The sequence below is a fragment of the Plecotus auritus genome (assembly GCF_963455305.1).
Source record: "Plecotus auritus genome assembly, chromosome: 8".
NCBI classification, from domain to species: Eukaryota; Metazoa; Chordata; class Mammalia; order Chiroptera; family Vespertilionidae; genus Plecotus; species Plecotus auritus.
Genome location: NC_137782.1, coordinates 162,762,139 through 162,775,361, shown reverse-complemented (window position 1 = coordinate 162,775,361; position 13,223 = coordinate 162,762,139). Strand labels below are relative to the sequence as shown.

The window sequence follows — 13,223 nt, the reverse complement described above, 5'->3', positions numbered from 1 at the left end:
GGCCAGGGGCCCTGAGGCTATGTCCCCTGCCCGGTGGGGCTTGACAAGGGTGGGACTGGCCAGGTCTGGATCTAGCCCAATGGAGGCGGGGGGCTGGCCGGGTCTGGGTCTCATGTGATTTTGAGGCGCATGTGGGTGGGCGGGAACTTGACTCTGGGTCCCGTGGTGTGCCCCAGACTCTGACAGGAAGAAGGTTTTCATATACATTTTACTAATTTTCTTTCATCTCTGACACTTCTGTTATAGAGAAAGGGCAAATAGCAATTAATATTTCCTCTAATTATTTCCTCTAATTAATCCCCTTTTAATGTGCATGAATTTCGTGCATTGGGCCACTAGTATATAATAATAAAAGCATAATATGCTAATTAGACCAGACAGCCGAATGACCTTCTGGACATCATTCTGGATGAAGCTGTAGTGGTGGGGGCCGAGGCAGAGGTGGTTAGGGGTGATCAGGCAAACAGGCAAGCAGTTAGGGGTGATTAGGCAGGCAGGAGAGTGGTTAGGGGTGATCAGGCAGGTAGGTGAGTGGTTAGGGACGATGAGGCAGGCAGGCAGAGGGGTTAGGAGCAATAAGGCAGTTAGGCAGGTGAGTGATTAGGAGCCAGCGGTCCTGGATTGCGAGAGGGTGCAGGCCGAGCTGAGGAACATCCCCCCCCACACCCCCCTGCACAAATTTTGTGCACCGGGCCTCTAAAATATATATATATATATATATATATATATATATATATATATATATATATGCATATATATATATATATATATACACATACATATATATACATATATATATAAGTATATATGTATGTATATATGTTTGTATGTATGTATATATATGTATACATGTATATATGTATATATATGTGTGTGTGTATATATATGTATGTATATGTATATATACATGTATATATATATATTGCTTCAGCAGATTCAGCATTTTTTCCTCCATTTTAGCCTGCTGCAAATTCAAATGGTGCAGATAGAAAACCCTGAAAATGTATACTTGTACATTTTTAAATGTCCCCTACTACACTGTAACCTCCTCCTGTTTTCCAAATGCTGCCATTAGTGGTTAAAATAATCATCTGTAATGTTAGCTTCTAAGAACCATGGTACAAGAGCTTCTTTTATAACTTCCCAGATGGGGAGGAACACATGTGCAAGCCTGTTAGAGTTGCAGAAACGGGAAACAGCACTGTGTGGATTTGTACTTTTGGAACTATTTGGGCTTATTTAAGCACTCAAAGTCAAAGTTAGGTAGCCATTAGGCATCACATCCCAATTCGGGGAAAACTCTTATGCCACTCGACGGGGAATAAGTCAGGTTAAAGGAGTTTGTAAAAGGAACTCCTGGAAACAGCCATTTTTATATTGACTGATGTTTCGTGTACTCTTTGTAGGATGCCAAGGTAAATGCTGACTATAGAAACCAGGGTCACTCCATTTCTTTGGAGGACTGTCCCTAAGCATTTCTGTTTTTTACTTAAAGAGTAGTGAAATGAGAAGCAAAAAAGTAGAAAAGAAAAATAATAATAAATTAGACATAGGCATATGTAATCAAAAGTTTTCAGTGTCCCCTAGTTTATGCGGTGGTGGTGAGGTTTTCTTTGTTGTTTTTGTTTTGTTTTGTTGTTTGTTTGTTTAATAGGGTTTTGTAGTCAGAGCCTTGACCTTTAACAAGGAAACTCAGCCATCGGGAGAAGGTATCTGAAAATCAGTATTAGTTCTTTTTTTGTTTATTGTCTTTCTTAAGGTGATCAATCCAACACTAAAGAGGACTACTTTAAACTTAGATCATAAAATGAATTTGTTCCTATAAATGTGAATTTTTTCAAGCTGAGCGTCAACCTTAGTTTTAACTATTTTATGAGTTTGAGTCATGTAATTATGTAGTTTCTATCTGTTAAGACCATATTTTTAAAATAGAAAAAATTTAAATTATCCATCGTCATTTTACAGAAAAGAATACTCAAGGACGAATACGTTATCATCTGTAAAAGAGCAAAAAGCCGTAGGCAAACTCAGACTCGCAATCTTGGCTTTTTTTTAAAACCACTGATTCCAGGGAACTTGGTGTATTATGGGGGCAGGAGCAAGGAGTCAGTACTCCGTTTTTAGACATCACTGATGACAGCAGCTTTTGTAAAGCAGGCTCCTGCAAATAGCTAGGGGTGGAGATAAAGGCTAGGAATTAACATTAATTTGGTCACTAATTCATTGATTCAGCCAACATTGAGTAGTTTCCATGTTCCAGGTACTGTACTAAGGCCTTCCTTTTACACACTTCCTTATCATACCACCTAAAAATATATTACAGAGCTATTCAAATGTACATGAAAAAATAAAGTTATAACAATGTTAGATGAAAAACTAGGGAAAAACTTACATAGCTTCAGTTATTTTGACCAGATTTAACTTTAGGGAAATTAAATTTTCTGTGATATCAGAAAATTCCCCAAACAAAGTAAAACATCAAAGCCAGACTGAGAGTGCCTGGCTGGCATGGCTCAGTGGTTGAGCATTGACCTATGAACCAGGAGTTCACGGTTTGGTTCCTGGTCAGGGCACATGTCGGTTGGGGGCTCAGTCCTCAGTGTGGGGTGTGCAGGAGGCAGCCGATCAATGATTCTCTCTCATCATTGATGTTTCTATCTTTCTCTCCCTCTCCCTTTCTCTCGGAAATCAATATATATATATATATATATATATATATATATTTAAAAAATCTAGACTGAGAGAAAATATGTATAACACATGAATAGACAAGGGTTAATAAGCCTAATAAACAGCAATTTTTAAAAAGTCTAAGAACCTGAAAGCAAAATGGGCAATGGATTTCATCAGAAAATTTGCAGAAGAAATGTAAATGACCAGTAAACCAAGTGAAAAGCTGCTCAGCTTTATTTTTTGAATCTAAATTGAGACACCATTTTCCAGCTGTCAGATTGCCAACATTAAATTAGAGTGACAACAGCACTATTATTTAGTTATTCAGGATGAGCAGAAACAGGCTCTCATACTGATAAAAATTCATGGGTCCAAATGTGAATTGCTATAAATTTTCAGAAAAGTGATTTTTTAAACTCCATTAAAAGGTAAAATGTTCATAACCTTTGACCCAACAAGCTCAGTTCTAGTTTATTAAGAAATATTAGTCCCACTAGTAATGGCTATATTTGGGTATTTATTATAATACTATGAAGTGGCTAAGAACTACAAACAACCTGAATGTCTGTGGCCAGGGGAATGATTTAGTGAAAAATAAACCCGTGCATGGAGTATTATTATGTGGCTATTTATAAAGCAATTAGTGGAGTGATGTGTATAATATGATTTCATTAGGGAAAACAAAACAGAAAGGTTAAAGAGCTGTCTATATGCAAGTGTGGGTATATGTGTATATGTTTTTATGAGCATGGAAAAAGCCATTTGAGGCTACACACACACAGTTAATATTGGTTACCTTGAAAAGTGAGGGTGTAAGAACTTTTTCTTTATAAACTTCTGTATGATTTGACTAGTTATAACAAACCTAACTGCCTAACTTTTATAATGTAAAACCAAACCAAAACAAAACAAAAAAAAACAATTGAGAAGTTAAGAAACAAAGAATAAAAAGGGAGGAGGAAGAGACACGAGAAGACCAGGAGAGTGTTGTTAGAAGCAAGAAAAGAGAGGATTTCCAGAGGAGCAGGATCATCATGTCAAATACTGTCTAGAGAGCAAGTAAAATAAGGATAGAGAAGCATTGGCTGTGTTCAACGTATGCTCTCGGTGGGAGCACTCTTGATGAACTAGGAGGGTCAGAAGGTCTATATGCTGGGTTAAGGGATAGGTGGGAGGAGAGATGGGGATGTAGACAAATCTTTTAAGCAGTCTGAAGGGGAGGAGAGAAATGAGAGAAAATTCAGGGAATTATATACAGACAAGTATGATTTTATCTTTATTTTTTAAGACAGGAGATACTCACTCTGGTCCTTGTCCCTTTGTAAACATGCCACACTTGTGCATCCTGTTGGCATAGTAGAAGGCAGAGCAGGGAGACTGACCATGCTAATGCTGAGCAGGATGAGTGTGATGACAGCTTCTCAGAATGCCAGGAAAGAAGGAGTGAGGTGAGCTTTAGACAGAAGGAAGGACATCATCTCTAAAGTTCTCAATATTCACACCTAGTGATTCTTAAAGTCTAGGTTGGGACCCTCATAGGATGGCTGCTGAGCCCTCTGGGGAACTATGAACTAATCCAGGTAAGTTCTTATTAGTCACGGTGGGTGAAAGATGTACACTCTATTAAGTTTTTTTAAAATTTATATTTGATTTGGAGCCACTACCCACGAAAAATAAATTATTAAGGGTTACTAAGTTTGGTATTCACAAATTAATATCACATGCTACAATAATTTATCCTAATTCAGTATTCTGTTCAGAAGTCTGGCAGACACTTGGTGCTTGGCAGTAACTGTAAAGCATACACACAGTTGTAGATCTCACAGTTTTGATTCAGGACACTTCAGTGTATCATCAGTGTTAGCTTGAGTTGGTTATGATATTTGATTGCTGCCATTCTTGCTTTTTAATAGTAAATTACATTTTAGCTTTATCATTATCAGTTTAATTTATTGTTAGTTATTTGGTTAACTTCTCAGTGTTTCTTAATACATACTTAGATCAACAGTGTTTTTGTCTTATAATACTCTTATAACTAAACTTAAGATATGTATGTCATAAGGTTCATATATGGACCATCCATGATCATTTTGCTAAAGTACATGTATATTAATATGTAATGCCATTTGCTTATATGGTGGCACACTTCAAAGTGATATGTTTCTTGGTAATTTTTTCTATTTATATAACTTGCAACATACTATCAAGGTAGGTATAATAATATTACTGGGTAATTAAGTTTTGTTGTTGTCTTACGATATAAATCTTATTTTTAACTCATATTCTTTCTATAAAAAGTAAATTAGAAGCCATTTATACATATATAAATTATGAGCCATTGTACATATTGTCAGCAATGTATTTGTATGTTTACTGTATTTTGTTAACTATATTTTTGTCTAATTCTTTGTTATCATCAGATTCACATTTCCCCTATTGGAATGTGGGAACAAGTAGATAGGTGAGGGTCTTTTTCTCACCATGGTAGGCTTTGGTCAGAAAGTTTGGAAGCCACCACCCTATAGGAGTGGCCAGGTATGTGGCAAAGGATGTACAGAGCTGCTACATTCAAATCCAGGTAACTCAAGCCTCATAGCCTAAGCGACAGTGGGTTGTGAGCTCACCACTAAAAAGATGTTACGAGAGCAGGTGCTGATGACACTGTTTTTCACTTTCTGTTTAAGGATGTAAATGAAGACCCTGGAGAAGATGTGGCCCTCCTTTCTGTCAGTTTTGAGGATACTGAAGCCACTCAGGTGTACCCCAAGCTGTACCTGTCACCCCGAATTGAACAGTAAGTCTCAGTGTCATTAATTTTCTGTAGGCTGGTGCTTCTCCTTGTGAACTAAATGTGTCTTGCTAATTATTTTGCCACTCTTGAACTCTTAAAAGGATTTTTCTTTATTGGCTTTTGTTTTCTTAAAATGAATTGGATTAGGAGTTTCGATTGCAGAGTAAATGCAGTGAGTATTTGCCACTGCAGTCTTTGAGTCTTGGTTGTGATGTGAACACTGTACCTTTGCAGAGAGAGATGAGTAGGCAGACAGAATCTGAACTTGTGACTCCCCCCAAATGCTCCCTGGGCCTGCATGGTTACAGCTTAGAGGGGACTGCAGATCATCCCACCCAGTTTCTTATGTATTTGTAAGTATTATAGTTATTTGTAAAAATGTAACTAGTCTCCTGAAAATATTAAGCAAAAGCTTATTCAGAAGTTAGTAAAGGCAGTATTACGGTAAAAGCAGATAGCTTAAAAAATGACATGTTTGAATTATTTTTCTGTGTCTAAATAGCTCTGTATAATTTTATACAACATTATGGCTACATGGTACAAGTAGTTTGATATCACATTTATTTTAACACAATAAGTTGACTCATCAGTAATAAATTTTACAGGGACTAGCTTCACAGAGTGCTATTGTTGGCTAAAATGCTTTAGTAGCTTATTTGACTTCAAAGGAACCTGAAGTTCATTGAAAATAGATTGTAACCAGATTTGCTTGCAAACTTTTGACAGGACAGATTTTTCATCAGCAAAGAGTTTTTACAGACTCTGATTGAAGTGTATAATTAAAATTCTTTGAAAGTCACAGTCAGGGTTGGCCGGTTTCTGTCTGTGATATGTGGTCACCATTCAACATTCATATACGAAGCCATTTTCACTCCCTCTGACCTTAGTTACTCTAGTTCATGAATCGTGGACATACCATCTTACACACTGTTTATACTCAAATATGGAAGATTATGAGCATCAATAATCTATAGACATGCTCTCTTACTTACATACCCTGACAGCACCTAGGACAGGAGTTTATAGTAGCAGGCACTCCATGAATATTTTATTTTTTTTATTATTTTTTAAAAAATATATTTTGTTGCTTTTTTACAGAGAGGAAGGGAGAGGGATAGAAAGTTAGAAACATCGATAAGAGAGAAACATTGATCAGCTGCCTCCTGCACACCTCCCACTGGGGATGTGCCCACAACCAAGGTACATGCCCTTGACCGGAATCGAACCCGGGACCCTTCAGTCCACAGGCCGATGCTCTATCCACTGAGCCAAACCAGCTAGGGCAATATTTTAATTTTTAAGTTAAAATACTAACCCATATCAATAAGAGCACAGAACAGAAGTAATGCCATTTCAGTAAGAGGTCAAAGTGCGTTGGAGGCAGTATGGTGAAGTGGTAACAAGTAAGGTTCTGTAACAAGCACATCTGGCTTAAACCCAGTTCTGCACTTACCAGTTGGCAAAGTATTTAACATCTTTGAAGTTGTTTTCTCATCCGTAAAACAGGGATAATAATACCTGTTTCATAGTGCTGTTTTGAGAATTATATTAAATACTGTTGATAAAGCATTAATTAATTTCAGGACCTGGCATTATAGCAAGTAGTAGCTATTAATGTTATTATGATTGATACAGTTCATAGGACAAGAATGAATGAGTGAGTGGTTAGCCCCAGGACAAGTGGAGCAGAAAAAGAGAGAATGGATAAATAAGTGAGCAAGTACTAGTTGCAGAGTAGCCACTTAGTATGCCTACGAGTTAAGAAGGTATTTTGGGGATGCGGAAAGAGAGACATTAATGGGACAATCTCAGGAGGTTGGTAAGAAGAATATGTTACTGAAGCTGCAGTCAAGAATTTGCCAGCTCTGAGAAACAATTTTCCCAGCTCCCACAGTATTTTTCTTTGAAGTTATTCCATCTAGTTTGCAAATGGAATAATAAAATACTTCTCCCTCTAAAAATTTAAGATGTGCTGTGAAAAATTATTAATGTAGGGTACATTTTAGAAGTTACTTCCTACTTCTAAAATCTGGTTTCCTACATTCCCCTCCACATCCATGTTAGGTAAAGAACTGGCCACCGAGTACCTTTCCAGATCGGTTTCTTCCTTTCCCTCCTGTGGCCTGTCCTGCATCCAGGCTCTCTCCCTTGAAGTTTCCTTAATTCCCCTGTACTCTCTTGCTTCCGTCCTTTTGCTAAAGCCATTACAGCCCCGTAAAATGCCCTTCTCTAAAATGCCCTTGAAGTTACACATTTTCAAAGGCCTTATTTAAATGCCATCTCTACCAATGGTTTTCCATGAACACAATTAACTAGTCTAGCCTTTCCCTGAACACTTATAATACTGAATTTGCATCACTGTTATCATCTGCTCCCCATAGATTTAGTTAGTGATGTGCATTTTTTTCATCTTCTACTAAATTGCAAGCTACTCAAGGGTAAGGAACAAGTCTTTTTGCTCCTTTAGTAGCCTGATTGGCAGTATTCTAGATTGGTAAGTAATTCTCACAAGAAAATTTGAAAATGCTGCCCTGAGAGTTCCTACATTATTCCTGGTTAGTAAAAATTCACACAGTAGAACTGTATTTGTAATAACAAAAACAAAACAAAAACAACAACAAAAACAACAAAACACTACCGGAAGTTTTTACACCCTTAAGTAGAAGTTGTACAAATGAGGTTTTAGAGAAAGGTTAAAATGGAAAGTGGTCAAATTATGGCATGACTTTCTAAGGGCTTACATATTTGCTAGTTATTAATATCTTTGGTTCCCTCTTGCAGAGGTCATAGTACAGAACAGAAGTAATGCCATTTCAGTAAGGCAAAGGTCATAAGCAAGGTTAAGAACTAAGTGAAGAGGGTTGGTAACTGCCTTTGATACTGTGCTAAGCTTTCATTTATTTTTTGTGTTTCATACTATCCTGTCAACTCTTAGCTATCCAAGCATTGATTTAGACTCAGCCTTGGAGAGTTCCTTCAAGAGGCACAGGAAAAGCATCCCATGTGGACCCTCCCAAAGCTGATGCCAGACGCTTGCCCTAGCTGAGGCTTGCTCTCTTTTTGGCTTCTGCTGTGTCTCTTTCTAGGAAGTCCTAAGCCCCGTGCAGTGGATTTGACAGGCTGAGGCCAAAGTGAGACCAATGGCCTGATCCGATATTAGGTAAAAATTGACAAGTGAAGATTTGCATTCTCACCATCTGTTCTCCGTGGGCATGGAAAGATATCTTGATCCTGGGAGATACCCCATTTCAGTCTGGCTAATCTCTGTCCTGTTTTGCCCATGCAGTGGGCAAGGATATTATACTCACATTAACTAGTCTCAGAAATAGGAAAAGGCTATTTTGGATTTTTGCCTTCACATGTAGGGAAAGGGATCAATTTGTTGTACCCTAAAGATTTCTAGGGACATGGATACCAAAAATCTCCAAATTAGAACATCTGTCAGAGACATTGGGCAGGAAAGTCCGCAGTGCGTTATTCTTCTTGAAGCCCTGAAATGCAGTCCCACTTCAGAAGTCTGCTTCCCCGGGTCCTGGATCCTTGTCTGGTATTTCTGGCAGCGCTGGAGCACGTGGCTGCACGCCTTCATGGTGTTTAATGCGTGTTGTTTCCTGGTCTCCCACTGGGCCTGTATGCGGCTTGCAAAGTAAATGCTTCTGAGGACTTCCTGCTCGCACACAGGGACATTCATGACATACACATGTTCCAGGCTCTAGACATTCGTTTTCCAAAGGACCCAAATCTGTCTGTTGAATTAGTTACTATTCATTTTTTTAAAAAAAATCTTTTTATTGATTTCGGAGAGGATGGGAGAGGGAGAAAGAGATAGAAACATCAATGATGAGAGAGAATCATTGATCGGCTGCCTCCTGCACACCCCCTTCTGGGGATGAGCCTGCAACCCTCGCATGTGCCCTTGACTGGAATCGAACTTGGGACCCTTCAGGCTGCAGGCCAATGCTCTATCCACTGAGCCAAACCGGCTAGGGCTATTCATTTTTCTAAAAAACAGTGAGGTATGGAAACAACACATAGTGGTCAATTATGCAAAACTGACATTGGTTGAATATTAGAGGAGGGGGAGAATCTAGTTCCCAAACCAGTTGCCTTTTTCTTCTGGGCAGAAAAGCTGGAATTGTGAGGTTACGTCATCAGAGCTGGCACTAAGCACATCCTCCTCCCCAGACTATTGGCAGCCCCACCAGGGACACCAGAGGTTCGTTGGGCTGCACAGCGCTCTTCCCCGGACGGTGTAGGCCTTTTCCTGGCGTGAGCCGGGCTGTGGGAGTGGTTTGAAGAAAAGCAGCTCCGCACTCCCTGTGCTTCTCCCACTCGGTGCATAAAAAGAGGACTTCAGCCCCTGAGGCAGGCCAGGTGGCGTCTTTCACAAGTACAGCATTTGTTTTTAGAACTTTCTGTGAAGTTACAGTCCTCCTTGGAAATAAGTACTCCAGTCTTCCAAGCCCACAAACACGCATCATGAGCGAGGCCCATGGGCCTGCAAATCTGTGCACTCATCCTTTCGGGCAACAAAACACAGCACCAACCAGAGTGAGAAAAGGCCTTTGCTGGGTGTGTCAGAGGGCAGCACGATGCATTCGGCGCGCTGGGCCCTTGCCGTGCTGATGGTAGAGTGAGGGAATACGAACAGTATGGCAAGTTCCAGCTTGCGTTTTAGGAGAAAAGGCATAGTGAGACTTGGCATTGGAAGCCTGCTGTTCCTCCCCTTATTGGCTGGCAGTCTCACTCAGATACTTAACCTTTTTGAGCCTCTTCTGTAAAGGGGGGTAAATCTTAAATGTCAGTATCATCTATGCCGAGGGGGAGTCCTCACTGTCCCTCTGTGGTGTTTGGCACATGGGCGATACTCAGTGAGTACAACAGGAATTACATAACTGCCTGAGAAAAGAGTCGCTAAGGACTGACTGTAAGGTTCAAGGGAGGAGGAGATCATATTTCCATTTGGTTGGTGGAAAGGGGACTTCAGAAGAACTTGGAAAGTCTGGCTCTTCCAATGTAATGTGACTTTTCTAGAGGTTGAGCATGCACTACTGTAACCACAATAAAAATGCATTTGTTTAGTACTTTAAAATGTCCACACTGCCTTTCACCTTACTGCTCCATCTGATCCTCATCGTATTCCTAGCACGTGTTTCATAGCACATCTTTTTTCCTCTGTACCAGGTGTACGGGTTAATAATGTGGATTTTGTAATCAAAGAAAACACTATAATTTCAAGAGAAACATGAAAAGTGCTTTATTCAAAGTAATGTCCATTGCTAGCTACATATTTCCCCATCTTTCAGGTAACTGGTGGATACCGTCCCAATAGAACTTTTCTTGTTTTGAGGCAAACCATTCAGAGACCCAATTTTCCACTTCTTCGTACATTTTGAAGTGCTGCTCAGAAAGTGGGTATGACATCTATCATAACAAGTGGTAATCTGAAGGAGCAAGGTCTGGTGAATACAGCGGGTGGGTTAATACTTCCCAGGCAAGATCTTTTAACGTGCCTTTAACTGGTTTTGAAGTGTGTGATGGTGCATCATCATGAAGCAAAATTACTTTGCTGTGTCTTCTGGAACATTCTGGTGGTTTTATGATCAAAGCATGGTTCAAATTGATTATTTGTTGTTGGTAGCGATCAGTATTAACAGTTTCACCTGGTTTTAGAAGCTCATAATACACCACACCTTCCTGATCCCACCAAACTCAGAGCATTGTCTTCTTTCCAAAGTGATTTGGCCTTGCAGTTGATGTTGATGGTTGACCTGGATCAACCTATGATTTTGTGCATTTGAGATTCTTAAACTAAATCCACTTTTCATCGCCAGTCACAATTCGATGCAAAAAAGACTTTCTTTCGTGCTGTGGAAGCAACATTTTACTGATGAGTTTTCAGTTTTCTATTTGTCTTTCGTTCAGTTGATGTGGCACCCATTTCCCTTCCTTTAAAATCTTTCCCATTGCTTGTAAATGATCGGAAATTGTTTGCTGAGCAACGTTTAATCTTTCTGCAAGTTGTTTTTGAGTTTGACATGCATCTTCATCCAATAATGTTTGTAATTGTTGGTCTTCAAACTTTTTTGGTTGTCCTGGACATTCTTTGTCTTTCATCTAGAAATTGTCACTTTTAAAGCATTTAAACCAGCGTTCACAAGTATCTTGAGATGGAGCATGTTCACCATAAGCTTCCCGAAGTATACAATAACTTTCAGCAGCACTTTCCTTCAAAATAAAGCAATGAATTAAAACTTCCCGCAAATGCTCTTTTTCTGGCACGAAATTTGACACATTTAAGTGTAAAAATATCTATGATGTTAACACCTTCAGAAAATTTGACATATGAAGTTCTGAAACTTGTCAATACAACAAAATAGCATACATATCAAATCGCATATATATCAACATATGTGCAACTCCATCTATTGAAAAAAATCCGTATTATAAACCGGTACACCTGGTGACTTTGAATTCTTAGACCTTTTCTGGTCTCCTTTGCTGCCTCTACTTCCTTTTTCAACCTCTTAAGTTATACAAAATTATATTTCCCATGATTCCATCCCTGGAGCCCTTTTGTGGCCTTACTTCTTTGTGGATGACCCCAAGTCCCCATTTTGAATCCTGTTTTCCCATTTTGCAGATCTGCTTTTTTAGCTGCCTGATAGATAGGTCTGTCTGTGTGTTCAGGTGACACTGCAAGTTCACTGTCTGAAGCCAAACTCATCATTTCTCCCATAAACGAATTTTTCTTCTTCACAGCCTGTTTTCTATGACCCTCTCATTTTCCTAGGTGCCCAGGTGCCACATCTCAAAGGCATCAGCCCACCTGTCCTTTTGTACTAGAAATCCTCTCTCCACAATATCTCTCATTCTTGTTATTCCCTAGTTCAGTGGCCATGTCTCCTGATGGCCTTTTGTCTCTTGTTCCTAGTTTAGTGTATTCGGCACACACTGTCACTATCTTCCTGCAGTAGGTCCTGGTCATGTCACGGCCTTTCCTTGCTTAGAATCATCAGCGCCTCCCATCACCAGCTGAATTGGCGCACATCTCTCAATCTGGCATTCAAAGTATTTTCTGTCACAGTCCTAACCGACCTTTCCACTCCATTCTGGGTTCTGTATGTTTCCTGTTGTTCAGCCACACTGAGGTTTTTCGTGATTTCCTGTAAACACACCTTATGTTTTTTTTCACTTCCATACCTTCTAGAACATTGAATTTATTTTCCTCTCCCATAGGATCTGTCAGAACTCTGTCTGTCCTCTTGGATCGTCTCAGTCCTACCTCCTCCATAGAACCTTTCCTGACCACTGCAGCCTGCCTCCCTAGCAAGACTGACTTTCCCCTCCCGTGTCTGTGTCTGTTGTCATATTGTTTCCCTGGGCTCCTTAGGGTGGGCCACTGTTTCCATCAGCTGAGGGCTGGTGAGCCACAGCCCATCTCTCCCCAAGCCAGCCCTGCCTGAGCTCAGCCACAGCCCCCACTGATTGGACTCCCCAGTGTGGCAGAAAGCTTTGAACCTGTTGGGTCCTGTGCCCGCAAAGGCAGGTGGTCTCCAGAGCCCTTCCTTATTGCTATGCCTTGTGGCTGGCAGCAGGCTTGTTTCCATATGGACCCCTGGTTGTTGCTGAGACATGGAGCTTTATTTCAGAGGTGTGGCTTATCAGCTGAATCCTGGAGGTGGTAAATAGGATCTTGACCTCATATGACCTCTCATCTACTCCTGTTGTGGCCTCTCCAGCCTTCCTTTCCCTCCCT

The 13,223-nt window shown here is 40.0% G+C and overlaps 1 protein-coding gene across 2 annotated transcripts in view; it reads left to right on the top strand.

Moving 5' to 3' along the window:
- The window catches only part of BABAM2 (BRISC and BRCA1 A complex member 2), a 353,761-nt gene that overhangs the window by 177,952 nt on the left and 162,586 nt on the right, over nt 1-13,223 (top strand). For both annotated transcript variants that reach the window (XM_080685108.1, XM_080685109.1), the window contains exon 7: nt 5,358-5,467. In XM_080685108.1, the coding sequence (XP_080541234.1) occupies nt 5,358-5,467 (110 nt within the window). The remainder of the gene's footprint in view (nt 1-5,357; nt 5,468-13,223) is intronic.